The 24918-nt window shown below is 42.3% G+C and overlaps 1 protein-coding gene across 1 annotated transcript in view; it reads right to left on the bottom strand.

Moving 5' to 3' along the window:
- The window catches only part of LOC136860032 (protein APCDD1-like), a 113271-nt gene extending 90499 nt beyond the window's left edge, over positions 1 to 22772 (bottom strand). Inside the window, exons 1-2 of the mRNA XM_068225866.1 lie at positions 22685 to 22772; positions 11419 to 11563 (exon numbers count right to left, since the gene is read on the bottom strand). Coding sequence (XP_068081967.1) covers positions 11419 to 11563; positions 22685 to 22772 — 233 coding nt within the window. The remainder of the gene's footprint in view (positions 1 to 11418; positions 11564 to 22684) is intronic.
- Positions 22773 to 24918: the final 2146 nt, after the last annotated feature.

The following is a 24918-nucleotide window of genomic DNA, read 5'->3' as shown; positions in this document are numbered from 1 at the left end:
TTAACAAAAAGCAACAAGATATCTACATTCCTACTATACAAATATACAAGTCTGTTATACAATCACAGATAGAGCAACAATATTCGAGAGCTAGATTATGCTTGCCCAGTATTGGGCGACGTCAATAGCGTTGGGGGAGGCTGCAATCAAGTCTTTCATAGTGCACATTGAAGGACATAAAACACACTGACATAGATGTTGGATCGTCTGCTGCTCTCCGCAATCACAAAGTGATGAATCACTTGAGAAGCCCCAATTCCGCAAATTTACTTTTGTTCTGCCGACTTCTGTACGGAGTCTGTTAAGGGCTTTCCATACTGTCCACTTCTCCTGGTGTCCACATGGAAGACTTTCCTTCGGCTCTATCCACTTGGATAGGTGGTGGATTCTTTCTTTCCACATTGTGACTCTAGCATTCTCTGCTTTCCCCTTAAGGTTAACTGATGTGCGGAGAAAACTTTTTCTAGATTTTAGCCTCTGTGTGGCTGGGTGGTATCCATAGAGAGGATGTGCTTTTGAAGAAGATGACTGGAGCCTTTCTTTGTTAGCTGCTACCTCCCTACGAATCTCACCGGGAGCAATACCAGCTAAAAGTTGGACCTTCTCAATAGGTGTAGGTTTCAAACATCCGGTAATGATCCTGCAGCTTTCGTTTAAAGCGATGTCGACCTGCTTCGTATGAGCTGACCTGTACCAAACCGGGGAGGCATATTCTCCTGCAGAATAGCATAGAGCTAGAGCTGATGTTCTAATTGTTTGTGGTTGTGTTCCCCAACTTGTTCCTGATAACTTTCGTAGAATGTTGTTTCTGGCAGCTATCTTGCACGGTGGTGATGATGATGATGATGATGATGATGATGACTATCTAATCTGGCGGACTACAGACGTGGTGAAGTGGCGGCATGCATACTAATTTTGACTTCTCGATTGTAGTCCTACCGCCATTTAGCAGAGAAGTGAAGCTCTACTGGACAATTCATAAGGCTGTGAGTTATTTTGTCAGGTGGACATCAGGTGGACACAGAGATCTTTAACATGCCACCAATAATTATGAGAGAGCAAATATGTTTGCCTGTCCATTAGAAATCGACTGCCTTGCCTCGAACTTGGAAAGTTGGGGTCAGAGGGTGTACATTAATCCAAATCGGGAGGTGTTCAGTTTAGTGAATGCACATTCTAACTACGTGCAGGACGACAACGAGGCAGTAAAGGGGTACTTTGTCCAACAGGATGGACATGGGTTTGATTCCCTATTAAGAAATGGAGGAATGTATAAACGTGATCAGTAATTATTTTCTTAATCTTTTGGTGGTGATTTACCATCGCACTGCAGTATCGAAGGTTTTCGACGACGCAAGAGAAAAGGGTTTGTATTGGGAAGGTAGTGGCCGTGATCTTCAGGACTGCCGGCGGTGGGGATCAAACCCACTATCCCCCAAATGTAAGTTCACAGCTACGTAACACGAACCGCGCACCCAATTTTCTCGATGATTAGTGGTTTTGGATGTCAATCAGAATACAACAGAAATGAACACCGTGCTGACAACGTAATCTCACTTACAAAGGAAGTTAGTGACTGAGACTGAATTTATGTGAAAATACGCATCTGGACTAGTATCAGATGTGAAAATTACAGTAACCTGGTGGTGATAATCAATGTGTGGTGTGATCGTTATGGCGTGTTGCAAGTCTAGAAAGTAGTTGGAAATTAATTAATGGATTGCTATGTAACAGTAAATGACGACAATGATCGAAATAAATATTAAAAACTTATCTAGTAGCTTTCACTAATGTTTGGGCATCGTATGCAAGGATTTGAGATGAATTATTATAGTTAGTTTTTCGTACTTTTTTCGTGATATATTTAGATATATAAACTGATAACTCAAAGGTTTGAGGATCGCCTTAGGCATTACATGACAGTGTGTTAGAGATGAAAATGGATTCTGTTATTCATCAACATAACATGTAATAATGTATAAGTACGTCTTGAGGCTGAAGTTATAGTAATGTTATTTGTTTAACGTTCATTCAGTTGCTATAGATTTTAAGAGACGTCGGGATGTCGGAATTTTGTCCCGCAGGAGCTGTTTAACGAGGTCGAAATAAGTGTGACATTGAGCTGTCACGTTTAAATTCCACCAGCTATTTTGGCAACATTAAGACAACTAGTGAGCGACGATTACATTTACCGGTCAATTCATGTGTTATTTTTGAAATTTAAGGTCATGTTTCTGTGGTTCGGATTACACGTAAAACTGGAAGTTCCGTAGTTATACTATAATCACGATATCAACAGTCACGTAAAAAACTACAGCCTTGTTTACAAATTACTGACTGTACCACTAAGGTAGGCGCTGAACTAGTATTGTGACTTTAAGAGGAATAACAGACCTTAATTTTATTTGGCTGGAAGTCTAAGACGTCCGCCTCTGTGATGTAGTAGTTAGCGTGATTAGCTGCCACCCCCCGGAGGCCCGGGTTCGATTCCCGGCTCTGCCACGAAATTTGAAAAGTGGTACGAGGGCTGGAACGGGGTCCACTCAGCCTCGGGAGGTCAACTGAGTAGAGGTGGGTTCGATTCCCACCTCAGCCATCCTCGAAGTGGTTTTTCGTGGTTTCCCACTTCTCCTCCAGGCGAATGCCGCGATGGTACCTAACTTAAGGCCACGGCCGCTTCCTTCCCTCTTCCTTGCCTATCCCTTCCAATCTTCCCATCCCTCCACAAGGCCCCTGTTCAGCATAGCAGGTGAGGCCGCCTGGGAGAGGTACTGGTCATACTCCCCAGTTTTATCCCCCGACCAAGAGTCTGAAGCTCCAGGACACTGCCCTTGAGGCGGTAGAGGTGGGATCCCTCGCTCAGTCCGAGGGAAAAATCGAACCTGGAGGGTAAACAGATGATGATGATGATGATGATGATGGAAGTCTAAGACAGTAAATTCGAACATTATAGACAGAAGTAGATTTTGTATAAATAGAAGGAAAGTGCTACTCATTGGCTGAACGGTCAGTATAGTGTCCTTCGGTTCACAGAGACCCAGGGTGATTCCCAGCAGAGCCGGGGATTTTAGCCGCCCCCAGTTAATTCTTCTGACAGGAGAGCTGAGTGTTTATGATCGTCTTGGCACATATAACCATCATAGAAACACGCAAAAGTGAATATATTCCTTCACATCGTGTTGGTGCCAAGCCATAAAACTTGGCTTAATCCACATGTAGCGCCGAACACAAGTAAAGGAGAAAAGACCACGAAGAAGAACAAAGACGTAGGTAGTTAGATATTAGATAGATAGACAGATAGAACATCACTGGCTGAATTATCAGAGTATAGGCCTTCGGTTCAGAGGGCCCGGGTTCGATTCCCGTCTAGGATGGAGACAGTCTTTATACAACCTGTGACAATAAAGTTCGGTGAATGGCGTCATAACGGTCGATCCGGCAACACTGGCGACACACAACGCTGCACCTGCGTAGCAGCACGTTTTGATCATCTGCTCCCAACGTTGTTCAGTTGAGCATCGTGTGTGTGCCGTGTGAGACCTGTTTGACACAGTGCGTGTTCAGTGCGTTGGTTCTGAACTGCGAAAAGGGACATGAACGACCAAAAGATCAATGTACAGTTTTGTTTTAAGCTTAGCAAGACACCGAAAGAAATGCATGCGATGCTAGTACGTGTTTATGAAGATCAAGCACTGTCCTTGAAGTGTGTGTACGAGTGGTTCGCCCGTTTTCGAGGAGGCCGGGAAAGTGTTTCTGACAATCCCCGTAGCGATAGACCGGCGACCGCCGTCAGTGACGAAAACATTGAGAAAGTGAAGACATTAATCACGAACGATCAGCGATTAACTGTGCGCATGATAGCGGATGAACTGCAGATTACCCGTGACTCCGTGCGACAAATCGTTACCCAGAAGTTAGGGAAGAGGAAAACGTGTTCTCGTCTTGTGCCACATCACTTGACTGACGATCAGAAGCAGGCACGTTTGGAGGCTTCACAGGATTTTGTTGAAACGGGGGATGCGACACCAAATTTCTTCAACTGTATCGTCACTGAGGATGAAACCTGGTGTCTCAGGTAGATAGATAGATAGATAGATAGATAGATAGATAGATAGATAGATAGATAGATAGACAGATAGATAGATAGATAGATAGATAGATAGATAGATAGACAGATATGGTTTATTTTAACTGGCAAAGTTAGGGACACGTGTCCCTGTCTTACACTTAGCCAGTGAAATACATAAATAACATAAAATTAAAATATTTGAATACTGAATTTTAAAAAGAGGCAAACATACTATGCTACTCTGCTATCCTACTGTACATAAAATATCAATTGTAAAACACGACCCTGAAACAAAATGCCAAATCGTGGAATTGCGTTCTCTGGGATCCCCTCGTCGGAAAAAGGTCAGAGCCGAAAAGTCACGCATCAAAACGATGCTCATCACCTTTTTCCATAGTCAAGGCATTATCCACAAGAAATTTCTTCCTGAGGGAACGACATTGAATGCTGCACAGCAAATTGAAGTTTTGACCCGTTTCTTGAAACGTCTACGCAGGGTACGATACCAGTACGCACAACAAGGTTCATGGGTTTTTTGTCCATGACAACGCTCGCCCATACACAGCCTATATCGTCAAACAGTTCATGACAAAAAAAGGGGGTGGTGTAATTTGAACATCCCTCATACTCGTCAGATCTCAATCTTCCAGATTTCTTCCTATTCCCACGACTCAAACACGCTTTGAAAGGAAAGAGATTTGACGATATTCCTGACATCCAACAAAACGTGACGAGGCCTTTGAACACTATCCCAAAAGAAGCCTTCTTGCAGAGTTTCCAAGATATGTATCGCCGATCTCAGCAGTGCATAGTTATGGGAGGGGACTGTTTCGAAGGACAGTAAGGTCACTGTCCTGTATTTCTCATCTATGCTGAAAGTACAGGACTGTTCACCGAACGTTACTGTCACAGTTTGTATTTCTATTAACACTCATTTCTCCACTGACACACAACACACCACACCACCAACCACCACAAAACAGTTGGATACATCACGCCACATTCCGCTGGCGTCAGGAAGGGCACCTGTCTTAAGTCTACACGTGCGACTCAGAGGGCACGCGTGACCCCACAACCGTGTGGGGAAAATCAGAATCAGAAGAAAAATTTCATAGATAGACGAGCGAGCAATCTTGCAAATTTGAGTAAATGTTGATACTGTGATGACAGCCACGCGAGCTCCAGTTTTACGCAGAATCCAAACAACAGGGATCTGATTATTCATTTCCAAACAAGCATTGTGCAGGATTTGAACCTCAGTCCCCTGGGTGAGAAGACAATGACTATGCTACTCGGCTATCACACTCCCAAAGTAGCTACTGAGCTAGCTAGACAGATAGATAATATTTATTTCTTCTTCTTCTTCACTTCGAATCACCCAACATTGGGGTACGTCAGATCAATCACTTCTTAGAAGCTTGTGCTCTTTTTTTTCTCCCAATAGTTCTTCATTCTATCCGATCTCCTCCTTCTTTCCTCCTCTGATATCTGGATCGGTTTTCTGGTGTTGATCTTAACTTGGAACTTCTTAGTTTTGTCTTTGGTCACGATCTTGGCTGTACCATTCTTTAACATTGTAACTGTTCGCTCTCCTAACTTCCACATTAGGGGAGATGAAAGTTAATACCTGGGGACACATGAATATAAATATAACTATATGTGGCTTGCCCGCAAATTGCCACGCAAATAGAATCAATTAACATTCCATGGTTTCCCATTTCTTTATGTAATGTTTGGGCGCCAAGCAAAATTTATATTTACTATCATAGAGATACTTAAATCACAGGGGTAGTATTTTAAATAATTAACCATTAAGTATCGCTTAAGAAAGAAAATTAACGCAATATAAAATACAAATGAATTTATTATACAAAAAAAATGAGATGAATCGGAAAAGTTCCTTTAAACGTGGAAGGATTTAAGAATTTACGTTACTGAAATTAACTGTTGCTTGCTTTATCTAATTGAAGCTCACCAATTGCAGCTTCCGTTGAGGTCATCTATTTTCCGTGGTTACTCGTCCCTCTCTTCTCGCTGTAGAATTGGCTCCATGGACATCCTTCCTTCTGTGATGTGATTTCGGCTATCTAGACTAGCACTCCCTAATTGCCTAGTCTTTAAATTAGACATTGGCCCTATACTTGTGAAAATTGATCAGCGTTGATCGTAGGAGGAGAAAATTCAGAGATATGAATTTTTCAATGTTAGCAGAAATCTCAATCCAACTTAGCTAATCTACTGATACTATACAGACTTATGCCATGGACTTGAACTAAACGTAGTTCCTCGTCCAGAATAAATACTGAATATCTCACAAGCCGTAAGCTTGTTTCGTCTCACCCTGATCCGACAACATCACAGCAGCTAAGTACTGTGTCGAAGCGACAACACACTGTACGAAAATAACTATGTCTCGAAGCGAGTACTCACTGTCTCAAAAATCAATAAAGTAGTTGACGTTCTGGTAGTGATGTGTGAGAGATGTATCCAGGATTGCTCCGCGCTAGATAATATATATCCGGGCTCTCCCCACTCTTGATAACAGCTCAATACAAAATCACAATATAACGAAGCATCTGATTCGTAGATCGTATTATCATCTCCCTCTCTTCATTCTTGACAAGTAACCAGTAGGCGTGGCGATGATGTAGAAACCAAGCTTGCTAGTCTTGCACACGGGGCGCTATGTAATACCTTTGCTCATGAGTTTAAACCAGTGACTCATCCAACTTCCCCGCTTCAAGAATAACTTTTCCGTGTACACAAATATGAGATGAAAGGACAACAACTCTGTCTCAACATTGACCATATTTACAGTACATAATTAATTCCTATCCTACATAATATAATAATTTAAATAATAAATGATGTTCTAATATATAAAATATGATTCCAAAAACCTTATTTACAAATGATTGAAGTTAAAATAAATATGTCATATAAATAATTGCCAATGGCGGATAATCTTGATATCGAGTGATATCGCGTAAAAGTATGGCTGGAGAAGCCTGGACGGTTACAACATGACGACGGTAATCTTAAGACCTCTCAGATCCTTTTTCACTTCCTTAAACCAATTGGGTTTAGCCTTCTTTTTTTATAAAAGAAGTCAACGATCTGTTTAGTTAATCTGTCAGGATTCATTCGGAATATATGTCCATAGAAATCAATCCTCCTTTTCCTCATGGTATCCGAGAGTCTCTCCGACTTTACGTAGAGGGCTTCGTTTCTACAGAAAACATGTTCGTTATTTTGGAATTTGGGACGCATGATCTTCCTCAAAATTTTCCTCTCCTTGATTTCGAATTTCTCCATTTGTCCTCTCCTCCCCATGACTAGTGTATCTGCTGCATAGAGTGCTTCCGACTTAATTACTGTGTTATAATGTAGCAACTTCCGGCTTGGTGAGGAAAGCAACGGGAAACTACCTCGCTCCTCATTTCCCTAGTACGCCTCTTCAGTGATGCCTAGGCCATCAATGACAGCTGATTGCATAGCTGTTGAGGATCCAACCAGCCTTAGGGCTGATGACTGTACATACATACAATGCCTTATTTTGGTGTTCCAAGAGAGGGCTTTCTTATTGCAAGTGGTTTTGGATTTCTGGGAAGCTATTTCCATTTTGGTCCTTCTCGCTTCCATTGTTTTCCCTTTAAGGTTGTTCCATTCAATCCATTCCCCTAGGTACTTGAAATTCTTCAGCACCTCTATTTTTTGAGCTCCTACTTTAATTCTCTTAGGAGTGTCAAGTATAATCGTCACGATCTTCGTCTTTTCGAAAGAAATCGTAAATCCTATCTTTCCCGCTTGCTCTTGTAACTCGGCGATTTGTTCTTTTGCTTCCTCCCGCGTTTCTGCGAGCAGCGCGAAGTCGTCATCAGATGCCAAACACTCAATCATGATTCCTTTGTTTTTGTTGCAAGTCTTATTCCCCCCTCTCGTCCTTGCATTCCATTCCCTCACAACTTATTCAAGTGCATAGTTAAACAGCAGGAGGGAGAGACAATCCCCTTGCCGGACCCCTTTTCTGACCTCAAAAGGTTCTGATAGTTCGCCCATGAATCTGACTTTAGAGGACGTATTCGCGAGCGTTTCCTTGATTATATCTAAAGTTTTCCCGTCCAAGCTAAACTCCTCCAAAATATTGAACAACGACTCTCTGTCTATGGAATCGTAAGCTGTATGGAAGTCTACAAAAGTCACTATATACGGTTTCATCCTCTGTTTCTGGTATGATAAAATGTTTTTCGGGTTTAAGATCTGTTCAGGGCAAGATCTTCCTTTCCTAAATCCTGCTTGATACTCCCCAAGTTGGCAATCCAACTGAGGTTCTGCTTTTTGCATTAATGCTCTGGACAATATCTTGTAGGTCACGTCCAGAAGTGAAATTCCTCTGTAGTAGGTTGATGGGATCCGATTTCGAACTTTTTTTGTGAAAAGGGTGTACCAGGCCCATTTTCCATTCCTTTGGAATAACTTCATTCTTCCAAGCCTCTTCAAAACGTTTTTGGAGTGAGACAATTGCATTTTTGCTTGCACACTTCCATAATTCAGCTATTATCTGATTTTCCCCCAATGCCTTAACATTTTCCATATGAGTTAGTATTGGCTGGATCTCACTTATAGATCGGGGTTTAGAGTCAGGGTTACCGAGCTCGATAGCTGCAGTCGCTTAAGTTCGGCCAGTATCCAGTAATCGGGAGATAGTTGGCTCGAGCCCAACTGTCGGCAGCCCTGAAGATACTTTTCCGTGGTTTCCCAGTTTCACACCAGACAAATGACGGGGCTGTACCTTAATTAAGGCCACGGCCACTTCCTTCCACTTACTAGGCCTTTCCTATCCCATCGTCGCCATAAGACCTATCTGTGTCGGTGCGACGTAAAGCAAATAGCAAAAAAAAAAAAAGAGTCAGGGTTGGGGGATAACTTCGGTCTACCATCGAACGTCATCTTTTGGAGCGGTTCTTCGCAATTTAGAAGTTTCTTGCAATATTTTGCTAGTATCCTATAGTTGCCCCTATTAGTATACGCCTTTTTTGTCTTCAAGTTGGAGAGTTGGGAGGTTATATCTGTTTAGCTCCCTGAATATCGGATAATAGTTTCTCATGTTGTTCTTAGCAAATTAATCATTTATCTTCCTGAGTACTTGGTCTCTTTGTTCCTTCTTAACTTTCTTGATCCCCTTGGACACCATCTCCTAGTTTCCTCAAAGTGTTGTCAGGCACTCTCGTCCTTTTTTGTTTGCCAAATGTGCCACGCCTTCTTCTTCAGATCAAGTAGATTTTCACACTCTTCATTCCACCACCTGTGCTTCTTCGTCCTGGTAATAGGCACAAGCTGCTCTGCCTTGGTTATAAGATTCTTCTCCATCTGCTTCCAGTCCTGACCTCCTAGGTCGCTGGTTAACTTGCCCCATTCCTCCTTGTTCTCCTTTATTTTTCCAGATATAATATTTATTTATTTATTTATTTATTTATTTATTTATTTATTTATTTATTTATTTATTTATTTATTTATTTATTTATTTATTTATTTATTTATTTATTTGAAATTTTCAGCCTTTTTCCAAAGTTTATGGACTTGATTCTGAGATAACCAATAGAATAGTTTCGTCCTCTCGACTACCCATGAACCCCTGCAGATATGTCCATTGAATGACATACATTTTATTACAGAGAGAACTGTCGCTCTAAACTGGATTAATGGAGGAATCTTGGCGATCGTTATCCACACAGTGTGTGCCAACTGTAATTGGCCTGTTGGCACATAGTATGACGTCATCAAGTCTCTCGTTGCTCGTAAATATGTGTCTCCAGAAGAGTCAACAACATGTATAATGAGTGCCCTATTAAGTTACATGCCAGAGTGACAGTATGTACGATTAATTTGTAGTAAGTTGCACTGAATGAAGAAAAGCGTTATATATCTCAATATCTCATGTACAATACGTTTCTAGATCTTAAGGGTCACTGAAGATAAATAGAAGTTCAAAAGAACTTTAGAGGACAGACCATCCTACATCAATGCCTTAAAAATAAAACTCCTTGTGTTGGGATTTTATTTTCCGCCAGTGTATATGTTATACCAAATTATAGCATTATTCACTGAACTTCCATGCTTGAACTAGTCCAGGATAAGGGTGTGATTAGCTCGGTGACTTAGTTGTAGGCTACCACCCGGAAGGCTGAAGTTCGAATCTCGGTCGATTGTGGGTGGCTACAGGAAGGGCATCCGAACTTGAATCCACGTTCAAAACCAAAATGAGCCTGGGTGGCTTCAGCTACCCCAGAAATAACTGCTACAAACTGAACAAAGTTTTTTGGCTCCTTGGCTGAATGGTCAGCCCAATGGCCTTCAGAGAGCCCCATGTTCGACTGCCGGCCAGGCCGGGGATTTTAATTATGTCTGGTTATTTCCTCGGGGACTGTGTGTTCTTATTCATCTTAATATGAACCTTTGTTTGCACACAGCAAACCATGCTGCCAACCACCACATAAACACGTGAATACATTCCTCCACATAGGGTTGGCGTCAGGAAAGGCATCTGACTGTATAACTGTGCTTAATCCACATATAATGCTGACTCTAAGCAACTGGAATAAAGGCCAGCAAGAAGAACAAAGCCAGGATAATTAACTTGTCAATGTTAGCGCAGTGGCTAAGCTGCTGCCTTTCCACCTGGACAGTCAAGGTTGGAATCCTGGAGAATGCCAGGTTATAATTTTAATTTCAAAAATTACGTGGCCTCAGGAAGAACGTCGAGCCGCAAAACAGACAAACGTATGGTACATTCAGCCCTTTGACCTTGGTGTGCTAAGACAACTAGTGTCCAACCACAGAGCCTGCAGATATTACAGTGTCATATAGTCAATGTGATGGCATTCTCAGCCGTAGCCAGGTCGCTGCCTGTAATCTCAAATAGCGCAGTTTAGTAGGAGGAGGAGGGGTAACAAACACATAGCAACACAATTAAATGCAGAAATAAATTACAAAATAGCAAACAGTTATATGAAAACAACGTACCCCAAGAAATAAACTTACAGTAACCTATATCTAAATGAGAAATTCCATGATGACGAAAGAAGAAAAATTCGAATGATCTATGTCGGAGGCACGGTCACAAGGTTACTGGCGTAGAATACGTCTTTCTGACACAGATGAATTAGACTGAATTAAGTGTAACAACAATCTAACCCAACTCTAAAGTGCTTAGTGGCAGCTTACCACAACCTGGAAAACTCGGATGACCAATGCGCCTCCTCCACTCGGACTTGGTCATCCATCCCCCACCGCTGCTGGTGGTCAGGGAAGGTTTGCAAGAGGTCCCCAGCGACTGCTTCGTCATCTACAGCCGAACTCCCAGTCCACAGGTTCCAAAGGTGTCTGAAGTGCTGGGTTGTGTGTGCTTCTGCACGAACGTCTCCATTAACTTGCGTTGCTGATAATCTCTGGCAACTTCTGATGCAGAATTCTTGTTCTTCTTGATCTCAGTTTCTGATCCATTTAGACCGAATTTTGCAAATTCAGCACAATTTTTGACATTTTAACTGACTTGGTCACGAAGTTACGGAAGTTATGGCGGTTATTGTGGCGAATGACAGCCAGTACGATAGAATTCTTCGAGATAAATATAACGATACCACTCACAATACTCTATCACCACGCAGTCGCGAGCTATACTAATTTTACTGCGTCGCGACAATCTCGATTTCAACACAAAATGGCGTCATCGATTATAAATTAATTTCGAAGAATATTTTCATCCTTTACCTTTCTAAGTACATATCAACCATTAATGTAATCGTTCATAGTTGCAAAATTATGAAGATGAACGTACTATGCATTCTCGTGAAACATTCAAAATTCTTTGCCAAGGATATTCCAAGACCGCATGATATCCTTTTCATAAACACGCACATAGCGTTCTGGACTCCCTAGTCTGAAGTCAATAAGGCTAGGCTATTATCGTACAGTCGAGACACTGAACATCATGGCCCCGTTGGCTTTGTCGTGATATCCACATATTTACAAATTCCCTACAGCCGGTGAAATGGAAATGAAATGGCATATGGCTTTTAGTGCCGGGAGTGTCTGAGGACAAGTTCGGCTCGCCAGATGCAGGTCTTTTGATTTGACACCCGCAGGCGACCTGCGCGTCGTGATGAGGATGGAATGATGATGAAGACGACACATACACCCAGCCCCTGTGCCAGCGGAATTAACCAATTATGGTTAAAATTCCTGACCCTCCCGGGAATCGAACCCAGGACCCCCGGAACCAAAGGCCAGCACGCTAACCATTTAGCCATGGAGCCGAATCCAACAGCCAGTTTTCTTGAATTATAATTATTATAGTTTTTCAACATTTTTAAACATTCTTGCTTTAGTTTAATGTAATGGCAGAAATAGTTCCAAAACTATCAACTCAGATGTCTCGAACAACAGGCAGAAACAGTTTCAAGGGCATCAACCACGATCAAACATCGGTTCCATTTTCCACGCGTTGGCAGCTCTTACGGAACTATGATTTAGGCGAACGTAACTCTCACGACCCTCTATGATTTCCTTCAGTACACACCACGCAGTGAAGAAATATTCTGCTGTAGCTCCGCGCGCCGACCAGTTCGTTTCAGTGTTGCCAACTTATATTTTCAAAATCCGCTAAACACTACTTAAAATCCGCTAAAATTCCGCCAAGAAATCTGATATCAAATAATGAGCAATAAAATGACCAGCAATAATAATAATAATAATAATAATAATAATAAAAGTAAATGTCTGCACTCACCTGATCTGTGAGTTTCACTGGAATTAACCCCTTGCCTGTGAGCTGGCGAGCTAAAACTTGTAGTCGTTTTAGTGCGGGGTGCAAACTAGGTGAATCCACTGCCTCAAGGGCCACACACAAAACAGGCCAGTTTATTAAACGGTCTTCCTTCATAGTATGAATGTAAATGCTGCTCTCTCCCAGTTTCATTATCTGTCGTCATTCGTCAACTAAAAGGTAAGTACCCTTTCCCCACGCATTAGAAGTTTATAATACCATGATCTCATAACATCAAATCCAAATACTGTAACATGTTTTCCTCATGTGACTGCTAGCTCCTGACAAGAAATACGGAATAGCTCGGAGACAGACTGGAGTACAAATTAAAAAAGAACGTAAAATGGATAAAACACTCAATTCCGCTATAATAAATCTAGAATTCCGCCAAAAATTCCGCTGTCCGCTAAATGATATATTTCTCCGCCGACAGTCTTATAATTCCGCCAAATTTAGCGGAAAATCCGCTAAGTTGGCAATACTGGTTCGTTTCCACACTGCAGCAGTCATGGGTAGCTTTCTAGAACCGCCACGAACTACTCTATGCTCCCGTTGTCATTTTAGAAAGCTTCGAAGGTATTTGCTATCGATTTTGAGGCTCATTTTGAATGTTTAACAGTTCTTTTCACAAACTCTAATGTGGTTGTAATATTTCCCGAATCCGGCATTGGATTACAGTTTTATTCGACGCGACAGGTCCAACTGAGTTGTTTAACACCATAAACAGCCTCCTAGCGAAACAAAAACCGAAGCTGTACTAATCTACCGCGCGTGATGCAAGGTAATTTTGACATGTTTATCGATCGCGCACTACCAAGGCCGCATAACGTCACAGGAGAGTGGAAGTGGTCTCAAATTAAGAAATAAGTCCTGACGAGAGAAACGATGAGCGTGGTGTGCGTGCGATGTACAGTGACGAAGTTATGCTTGCTTGCTTGTTGTTTTAAGGGGCCTAACATCGAAGGTCATCGGCCCTCACGAAGTTATCAGCATTTAAAATTTGCAATGCAATCGTGACAGGCATTGTTCTATAAGAACCATCGGGAGAGATGTATTATTCGTCAAAGTAAATACTATACATGAAAAAAATGAAAATTAAATAAATTTACTGAAAATGACTTAAAAATGAAAATGAAATGGCGTATGGCTTTTAGCGCCGGGAGTGTCCGTGGACATGTTCGGCTCGCCAGATGCAGGTCTTTTTGATTTGACTCACGTAGGCGATCTGAGGATGAAATGATGATGGAGACAACACACACACACACACACACAGCCCCCGTGTCAGCGAAAATAACCAATTAGGCTATGGTTTAAATTCCCGACCCTGCCGGGAATCGAACCCGGAACCCCTGTGACAAAAGGCCAGCACGCTAACCCTTTAGCCATGGAGCCGGACAATAACTTAAAATATTGTCTTACAGGAATTGGAATATAATTACAACGCAGTCGCTCAGGAACTTACTCAAAATTTACAAAATATAACAAAATATGTCATTACAAATAGTCCAGCATTTCCATGAAATTTCTAGATAACATAAAAATGTCCAGTACCATAACAGTACGATTAACAGTACCGGTGGATAATTTACAGCTACAGCTTCTTGGCGACCCGCGACAGCACTGAATCACTAGTGAAGTGAGCGACTAGTTTAACATTGTAATTTAATTTACAGATAATTTACGGGATAGTGGATTTTCTTACATTTACGGGAAGAGGCTGTAAGATAGCTCCTCAATTGGTCACACGATAATGAGTCAACTCCATTCCAGACCTTACTTCAAGATCGAAACCATTGCTAAGAGAGACACGCTTCCTCTCCACCACGGGACTGACATCCAGTTTTTTTAAAATGAAATTTGTTCGTGGCGTCGACCCCTGTGGATCTTTTGCCACTACTTGCACCATGTGGTATGAACCTGCGTGTAATTGGAATTGCGTAAGTGTCGAGTGTTGAATGTGAGGAAAGGAACATGAAGGACGACACAAACACCCAGTCCCCAGGCCAGGAATAATAATAATTTACAATCAAAAAACCCTGACCCAGCCGGGAATCCAACCCGGAGCCGCCGGGTGACAAGCGGACACGTTGCCCCCTACACTGCGGGGTCGGACGACATCCAGCCTTAAACCCCGGACCAAAATGAGCTAGGATTACTCCAGCGAACTTAGAAATACATTGGATAAGCTGGAGTTAGTGTAAAGTAGTTCACAAATAAAAATAACATAAATAATAAGTCAGTCAGAGAAATAGTTATTTAATGAGAACAGATTAGGACAAAAACTTCATAACGAAACCGACAGCGGAGCACCGCCAGCCGCGACAGGAAGCATGCTGTCACAGTCAACTATCTGGGAGCATCCCTACCATGCGTCACGACCCAGCCGATACCAGACATTCTCCTTACCTCCGACGCTAAAATTAGCTAATTAAAACGAGGTTCACACGGCAAGGGACAAGGACCTATGCGCTCTGCCGACAGACACATGGGGCAATTTGCGAGTTACACATACACTACATGCACTAAGCGTCATGGGCATCTATTCCTGAAATGCTAAGGGTAATACGCATTGTCTGAATTCATCATCATCATCATCTGTTTACCCTCCAGGTTCGGTTTTTCCCTCGGACTTAGCGAGGGATCCCACCTCTACCGCCTCAAGGGCAGTGTCCTGGAGCTTCAGACTCTTGGTCGGGGATACAACTGGGGAGTATGACCAGTACCTCGCCCAGGCGGCCTCACCTGCTATGCTGAACAGGGGCCTTGTGGAGGGATGGGAAGATTGGAAGGGATAGGCAAGGAAGAGGGAAGGAAGCGGCCGTGGCCTTAAGTTAGGTACCATCCCGGCATTCGCCTGGAGGAGAAGTGGGAAACCACGGAAAACCACTTCCAGGATGGCTGAGGTGGGAATCGAACCCACCTCTACTCAGTTGACCTCCCGAGGCTGAGTGGACCCCGTTCCAGCCCTCGTACCACTTTTCAAATTTCGTGGCAGAGCCGGGAATCGAACCCGGGCCTCCGGGGGTGGCAGCTAATCACGCTAACCACTACACCACAGAGGCGGCCATTGTTTGAATTCTTCTCGGCAATATTTATGTTTTCTGTGTCGTATAGCAATATACCCCATGGCCAACTGCTGCTTTCATTATGCAAAATGAACTCTTCGCCAAAATGGCATTAGTCCCTTAACTGAAACAAGTGTTATGATTATGAAAACTTAACGGTTGATGAGTTTAAGCGTCTAGTTTGACTGCTATCCATAGAGAAGGGAAATGTATGGGTTCGAACTCCACCTTCGACCATTCATTGTAACCATTTCAGCTCAAACTCATAGTTGTTTCTTTTTTCAGCTCCTTGTCTAGTAATTTATAGCGTCTACATCAATGAAATCGTACTTTCAACCTGTTAAGACGACGCATGAAGCATCATCATCATCATCATCATCATGTGTCATGGATCAGTAGTGACAGTTGTAAAACAATGTCTGTAAAAGCCATAACGGTAAGAAAACCCTCGCTAGACTGTGTGGGAAATCAAAACCAGAGGACTTGATTGCAAAAGAAACGAAAAGGAAGGAAACCGTAAGAACAACATCCCACTATTTACTGAAGTTTTCGGAGCCACTGACAAGCTGGAAATTTTGACCCTTACAAGTTATTTTTATATGTCAGTAAATCTACCGACACGAGGTGGTGGTGGTGGTGATGATTGTTTTAAGAGGAAGTACAACTAGGCAACCATCCTCTATATAACACTAATCAGAGGGAAAAAAATGGAAGGGATCCAACACTTCGAGCAATGAAGGTATCGGCCAAATGAAGACAAAGCCCACGAAGGGCCTAATAGCGTCGGGGTCGGACAAGTATAAAAGTTGACCAACAGAGGTTGGATAGGATAGATGAAAGGAGCCTGACACAAGTAAGTGGAAGCTAAGTCCCCCATGGTCGCCAACCCACGCTCCAAAGTTCAGAGCCCCTGGGGCCCCTTTTAGTCGCCTCTTATGACAGGCAGGGTATACCGTGTGTGTTATTTTACCACCCCCACCCAAAAGGGTACCGACACGAGGCTGGCTTATGTGAGCACTTTCAAACACCACAGAACTGAACTGAGGCCTTGGGCTTAGAAAGTGAGCGCTTTACCGCCTGGACCCTTGAATCAGGAGAAAACAAACGGAAATGCTACTTTTTCGCACAGTCATCCAAATTGTAAGAAATCTTGAGTTCGAATTCTGCGGAGGTCAACCAATGTTATTTCTATTTGTACATTAAATCTAGAATCTACGCAAACAACAAGGTCGTGTAGCTACTGACCACAGCCACGGGAAACGGATGCCTCTTTTTCCATCCTGATTCGATTATAACGAAAGAACGAATCAGTCTTAGCAAAACAGAAATGCTACATGTCTATGATTGCGTTTCGTTTCTTTAAAAGTGAGCTCGATAGCTGCAGTCGCTTAAGTGCGGCCAGTGTCCAGTAATCGGGAGTTAGTGGGTTCGACCCCCACTGTCGGCAGCCCTGAAAATGGTTTTCCGTGGTTTCTATTTTCACACCAGGAAAATGCTGGGGATGTACCTTAATTAAGGCCACGGCCGTTTCCTTCCCATTCCTAGGTCTTTCCCATCCCATCGTCGCCATAAGACCTATCTGTGTCGGTGCGACGTAAAAGCAAATAGCAATAGCGTTTCTTTAAAATACGAATCGAGAATGTAATACCTTGTTGTTGGTGTTAGGGTCATCTAATGCCATCAGCTACAATATGTGTGTGTGGAGAAGCTGTTTGTATTATTGCGGTGTCTTAGAAATATTTGTTTCTTTACTGTAAATTTTAAGTCTGGGACTGCGAAGAAAGTCCCGGGACAAGTATATTCAAACAAACGTGAAGTAGCTCCAACGTACTCGAAATGATTTGAAACGAGTGCTTTTTGGTTGATCAATGCTTTGGAATAATAATAATAATAAACAAACTTAGTGAGTTGGCTACGTAGTGTGAGTTATGTAGCTGTATGTTTGCATTCAGGATATGTTGAGTTCCAACCCTTTCATCGGCAGCATTGAATAAGGTATTCTGTGGTTTCCCATTTTTTATTATTATTATTTTTTTCCACAAGACAAATGTCGGGGCCAGTTCTTAATGATTACGGTCGGTGGCCGCCTCCTTTCCAGTCTACTGCTTTCGCATGGACACTGAAACATGTACGTTTTAGTGCAATAAAGAATAAATGTGCTAGTATATAACATGGCCGGGCTGAGTGGCTCAGACGGTTGAGGCGCTGGCCTTCTGACCCCAACTTGGCAGGTTCGCTCCTGACTCAGCCCGGTGGTATTTGAAGGTGCTCAAATACGTCAGCCTCGTGTCGGTAGATTTATTGGCACGTAAAAGAACTCCTGCGGGACTAAATTCCGGCACCTCGGCGTCTCCGAAAACCGTAAAAGAAGTTAGTGGGACGTAAAGCAAATAACATAAAAATAAATAATATAAATATAACATGAATATAATAAATACGTTTGTATACGTAAATACCAAAATAAAACAATATTAGTGTGTGTGTGTGTGTGTGTGTGTGTGTGTGTGTGTGTGTGTGTGTGTGTGTGTGTGTGTGTGTGTGTGTGTGTGTGTTAACGGAACGGTTGTTTCCGGAGTGGAGGTTTGGCACGCTTTCACTCGGAGCCTCCGACAAAACTGTCGATTCGTTTACACCGTGGCACTTACAGTGTTGCCAAAAAGTTTAGGGGCACCCATATATTTCAGACTTGAACAGAGTGTCCCTATACTTTTAAACTTATGATTTATTTTAAGTACAACTGATATAAAGTACTCAAATATCATACTTGGTTGAAAATTTGAAGACTCTAACTCAAATAGTTCATGAGTTATGATTTTTTTCTTTTTGTCTTTTATGGCCACCGAAAATTGACCTTGATTTTGAAGAATTAAAATAATACAATTAAAAAGCCATCCAACAATGCATACTGATTATTACGTGGTTGCTAGGCGATAACAACACCTTTAAAATGACCCCTGTTAGAAGGTGTTAAAGGAGTTCTTACTTATTTTGCCATCATTTTAGTAACATTTCAATTCCTGTAAATTTTAGGCCTAATAGCACTAACTTTTGAATTGCTGCAACTTCCGAACGGAGGCAGTTAGCGCGATGTTTTCACTGAGGGATTCCTTGTGCTGCAGTTGTTGGGGGAGCTAACTGCGCGCGCAATCACCAGCTCACAGGTGTTCATACCATTGTGAAGTTTGGAACCTAACTGTTTGACCAGCTATTTCCGATTTGAAATTTTACTAAAATGATGGCAAAATGAGTAAGAACTCCTTTAACACCTTCTAACAGGATCCATTTTAAGGGTGTTGTTATCGCCTAGCAACCACGTAACAATCAGTATGCATTGTTGGGTAGCTTTTTCATCATCATCTGTTTACCCTCCAGGTTCGGTTTTTCCCTCGGACTTAGCGAGGGATCCCACCTCTACCGCCTCAAGGATAGTGTCCTGGAGCTTCAGACTCTTGGTCGGGGGATACAACTGGGGAGTATGACCAGTACCTCGCCCAGGCGGCCTCACCTGCTATGCTGAACAGGGGCCTTGTGGAGGGATGGGAAGATTGGAAGGGATAGGCAAGGAAGAGGGAAGGAAGCGGCCGTGGCCGTCGCCTGGAGGAGAAGTGGGAAACCACGGAAAACCACTTCCAGGATGGCTGAGGTGGGAGTCGAACCCACCTCTACTCAGTTGACCTCCCGAGGCTGAGTGGACCCCGTTCCAGCCCTCATACCACTTTTCAAATTTCGTGGCAGAGCCGGGAATCGAACCCGGGCCTCCGGGGGTGGCAGCTAATCACGCTAACCACTACACCACAGAGGCGGACGGGTAGCTTTTTAATAAATTTTATTATGTGTTTCTTCAGTGCCAAGGTCAACTTTGGGTGGCCATAAAAGACAAAGAAAATTCATAACTCATGAACTATTTGAGTTACAATCTTCAAATTTTCAACCAAACATGATATTAGAGTGCTTTATATCAGTTGTACTTAAAATAAATCATAAAGTTAAAAGCATAGGTACATTCTTTTCAAGTCTGAAATATCCGGGTGTCTCTAACCTTTTTGGCAATACTGTTACATACTAATTAAATTCTTCCATCCACTCGAAACAAAAAGTCCAGTATGCCCCTACTATTTCGTCACGGCTTCCGTGTTTTTTTAATATATTTTAGAAACCAAAAGCCAATTTAAAATTAAATGAATTAGGCTATATTGAGGTGCCTATGTAATGGAGTTATTCGTATCTAATGCAAGAAATATTTATTGTTACATTTTTCACCCAGGAAGCTTTTTAAAATTCATAATACAATTGTATCCATCATAATCCTTTCAGTGTTTTTATCAACGTATTATACGACAATGCCAACGGCCGTAGCCGTGTTGAAACACCAGATCCCGTGAGATCTCCGAAGTTAAGCAACATTGGGCGTGGTAAGGAGTTGGATGGGTTGCCACGCGCTGTTGGTGGGGGGTAGGGGAATGGAGGAGCGGAAAGGAACTGGCCACCCTACCGCACGTAAACTCCGACTCAGGAACACCTCTGCGGAGGTTCAGACCTGTCTTCGGGCAGAATAACCCTTACCTTACCTTACCTTATACGACAATGGTCTGCAGTCTTCATTAGAACCAAATACTCTTGTAACGTGGTGCTCTGCTTCACCCGGCTAGCTCATACTTGAATAATCACACGCCACTATTTTTTCAATTTTGAAACCTCTCGTCAAAATTAGAGTCTTACATTATAGAAACGTATCGTCGAACTAGGTGTCTCGGTTGGTAGAGCGCTGGCTTTCTTAACCCATGATGGCGAGTTCATTACCGGCTCAGTGCGGTGATATCTGAAGATACTTCTGTACGCCAGCATTGTGTCGGTAAATTTACCGGCATAAATAAGAACTCCTCTGGGAACATGTTTCAAAACCCTCAAAAGCAGTCTTCTAAGCCGTGTGCAGGCAACGCTTGCTCGAGTTGATACAATCATGAATGTACTGGAGTAAATAAGCCCCACAATGAATTAGGTATGAGCGGAGGAAGTTAGACTTTTGAAATTACCGTCCAATACGTCGCCACAGTCACAGGGTAAAACTGAAATGCAAGTTAGCTGTATTACTTCCGGTTCACTTCCGACGTTCCGAAATTCTTTGCCTCCGTTGGTAGTACCGGAGACCACCGGAGGAGCGCTGTGATTGTATTATCCGATTCAATCAACCAGAAGACCACCTACTGTTCACAGCACTAGCGTTGACCGCGACTAGTATTTTTTAGTGGATGAAAATATTTATTAACTAATTCGACAAAATAAATTATTTGCCAATGCAAACATTTGTTTACAAACTCAGCAAAATCGGTTAAATACAGATACACACATTTGTTCACAAACTCTGCGAAATAAACTAATTAATTACTTACATACATATTTGTCTTAAAACTCTGCGAAATTAATTAATTACGGACAAACACATTTGGTTTCAAACTCTGCGAAATAAACGAATTACGGACATACATATGTGTTTACAACTCTGCGAAATAAATTAATTACGAACACACATATTTGTTTACAAACTCTGCAAAATAAATTAATTACAGATACACACTTTTTTCTTTTCTTGTTAGCAACACGCTTTTTAAAAAGATTAATTGCATACATACAAGAGGAGGAAGAGCCTCCGTGGCTCAGACGGCAGCGCGTTGGCCTCTCACCGCTGGATACCGCGGTTCAAATCCCGGTCACTCCATGTGACATTTGTGCTGGACAAAGCGGAGGCGGGACAGGTTTTTCCCCGGGTACTCCGGTTTTCCCTGTCATCTTTCATTCTAGCAACACTCTCCATTCTCATTTCATAACATCTATCAGTCATTAATAAATGAGTGGCGACCCCACTGTAATAACAGCCTATATATTATGTTTCATTCATTCCATCCCTGACCCGGTCAATGACTGGAAAACAGGTTGTAGGTTTTCATTTTCATTCATTTTCACAAGAGGAGGAATGCATCAAGGTCAAGTCATATCAATTTCAACCTCTACTGAACACTAGTTTGCAGTCTGAGTGTCAACTATAGAAAACTAAAAGGTGTCCTAGGGGCTCTGAACTTGTGATCATGGGTTGGCGACCACGGAGGCCTTAGCTGAGTCCTGGCATTGCTTACATTTACTTGTGCCAGGCTCCTCACTTTCATCTATTCTATCCGACCTCCCTTGACCAACTCTTGTTCTTTTACAAGCCCGACGTTATTAGGTTGCGAGACCTAGGGAGTCTTTTATTTTCACGCCCTTCGTGGCCCTCGTCTTTCTTTGATCGATACATTGGAAATGTCGGATCCCTTACATTTTCTCTCTCTCTCTGATTGGTGTTGTATAGAGGATGGTTGCCCAGTTGTACTTCCTCTTAAAGCAGTAATAACCACCACGATCACCACATCAACTATAGAAAGAAGATCTCAGGTTTTAGGATTTGAAAGCGAGTGGAAGCACGTTACATACATGGGGTCGGCACCAACGTTGGTTAAGCTCTTTTTTACGGCCGCATGATTTACCTGACGACAACCAGTGTAGAGGGTTGTTCTCACCATTGTGAGTTTTGTGGTCATTTTAGTGTGTGTTGTATGCAAATGAATATGTGTATTAAGACTAATACAAACACTCCGTCCCCGAGCTGGAGTAATTAACCAAACAGGGTTAAAATTCATGGCCCAGTCAGGAATCGAACCCGGAGCACTCTGAACAGAAGGCCAGTACGCTAACCATTCATCAAAGGAGCCAGCCAATAACAGTGATATTTCTTCAGCTTATCCCAGTTCTTTCTGGGGTCGCTGGAACCACCCAGGCTCATTTTGGTTTTAGCGGGAGTTTAAAGCCAAGTGTGCTTCTTGACGCCACATGATTTTGAGATGAAAGTCTCAACCGAAAGTCGACAGGGATTCGAACTTCAGCCTTCTAGGTGGGAAGCCAGCAGCTAAGCTACTGAGTTAAACATGGCACCGCCACTCGTGGCATTTATAGATAATCAGGGAAAATCACTTCTAATAGCCTAATAGGCCGTCTACGAGAAAAAAAACCCACACCAGGCCTCTTCAGAGGCCATACGCCATTATTATTACTTCTAATAGTACTGATACAGTATTACTGCAGGCCAGGTTCATCTGTCGTTAAATCGTGGGAGAATCCGGAAATGAACCCAAGGTAGTATACTATCCCCAACTACACTAGCCCTTGGAACATGGTGACGTTGAACTGAGGGATCAATGAAAGCTTTTTCAAGGATGATGAAGGACAGGATTAGAAGGCAGCCAGCTGTCTATCATACTCATGTCAAGTTGTCGCACTGGCTCATTAACGCATTCAGCTACCCATATCAGAGAATACTCAAATAAGTCTTATGTTGCTGAACGCAGACCTGCATAATGAAGTAGTTACCTTTCTTACTTCAAACAACCGTGACACATACAGCGCATTTTGGGCCTTCTCATAAAAGCAGATTCGACCGACTAATGACCGTGACATCGCTCATACAAAACCTCCTTATTAAATTAAGTTTTATTGCAAATAATAATATTCATAATTATCCGAGTTAATTTGCATCATCTCAGCTTACGAGCATTTTTACATAGGAAACACATTTACTATAAAGGGTGTCTCGATGAGATTTAAGTCCATTTGAATTTTACGAATACAGTTTAATGAGTAGAGAATAACTTTCGTTGCCAGGGCCAGCATCTGTGATTCGCTAAATCAAATGTACGAAGAAGACGAGAAGTCTCGGTAAGGCACCATGAACTGAAGATCCTTGACGAAGAATATGTCAATACATTCTAAACCGTACTTGGGCCGATGAACGTTACTAAAACATGAAAGTTTTCAACATACATACATACATACATCTTCATTATAGACTGTCATGCCTGTCAGCGTTCAGTCTGCAAGCCTCTGTGAATTGACTAACCGCCGCCACAATCCTCTATTCGTAATTAGTTCTGGGGGCTCGTTTAGTGCTGTATCTTTTATCTTTAAATCTTTAAATCGTCGTCTTGCTCTTCTTCTACTTCTCCTACCCTCCATAGCAGAGCCCATTATTCACCTAGCTAACCTATTCTCCACCATTTGTATCACATGACCCCACCATCGAAGCCGGTTCATCCATCGAATTCATTTCTAACTTATCCTTTATCTTCTCATTCCGAGTATCCTCCTGCCATTGTTCGCCTGTTTGTACCAACAATCATTCTTGGTGCTTTCATGTCTGTTACTTCTAACTTATGAATAAGATATACTGAGTCCACCCAGCTTTCACTCCCGTAAAGCAAAGTTGGTCTGTAAAGATAGTTTCATCCGGCAGCTGACTTCCTTCTTACAGAATACTGTTGATCGCAACAGCGAGCTCACTGGATTAGCTTTACTGCACCTTGATTCAATCTCACTTACTATACTACCAACCTAGAAGAATACACATCATAATTATTTGAAATTATCTACGTGTTCAAGCTTTATATTTCCAATCTGACATTCAGTTCTCTTGGATTTCTTACCTACTGATATCAATTTAGTCTTGGAAAGGCTAATTCTCATGCCATACTCTGCACCTATTTTCAAGTTCCAAAATAATATATTTCAGGCTTTCTGATCAACAAGACCAAGTCTTCAGCACAGGCCGAACTGATTAGTACATTTCTACCTGACTGAATCCCTCCCTGCTACTGTATTACCTTTCAGCAGATGAGCAACAAAGGTGTCAGATTACACCCTTGTCTAACCCCTTTATATCGAAATTATTTCTAGACAACACGTGCGACAACATAATTTAACATCTATATATTAAAAACGTTTGCTATAAACTGCTTTGACCAGTCCGTTCCTCCGTCCTGCAGGACCGATTGCTTCATTTTTGTTTTATTCTCTCCGAAGTTACCTGCCGGTGAATCATGAGGCATTGATAGGTGTCTAAGTTTATTCAACTTTGAATGAGACTAAAGTCAAGTCAC

Source organism: Anabrus simplex, chromosome 1 (assembly GCF_040414725.1).
Source record: "Anabrus simplex isolate iqAnaSimp1 chromosome 1, ASM4041472v1, whole genome shotgun sequence".
NCBI classification, from domain to species: domain Eukaryota; kingdom Metazoa; phylum Arthropoda; class Insecta; order Orthoptera; family Tettigoniidae; genus Anabrus; species Anabrus simplex.
Note: the sequence above shows the minus strand (reverse complement) of the source record. Positions and strands in the feature narration are given on the sequence as shown.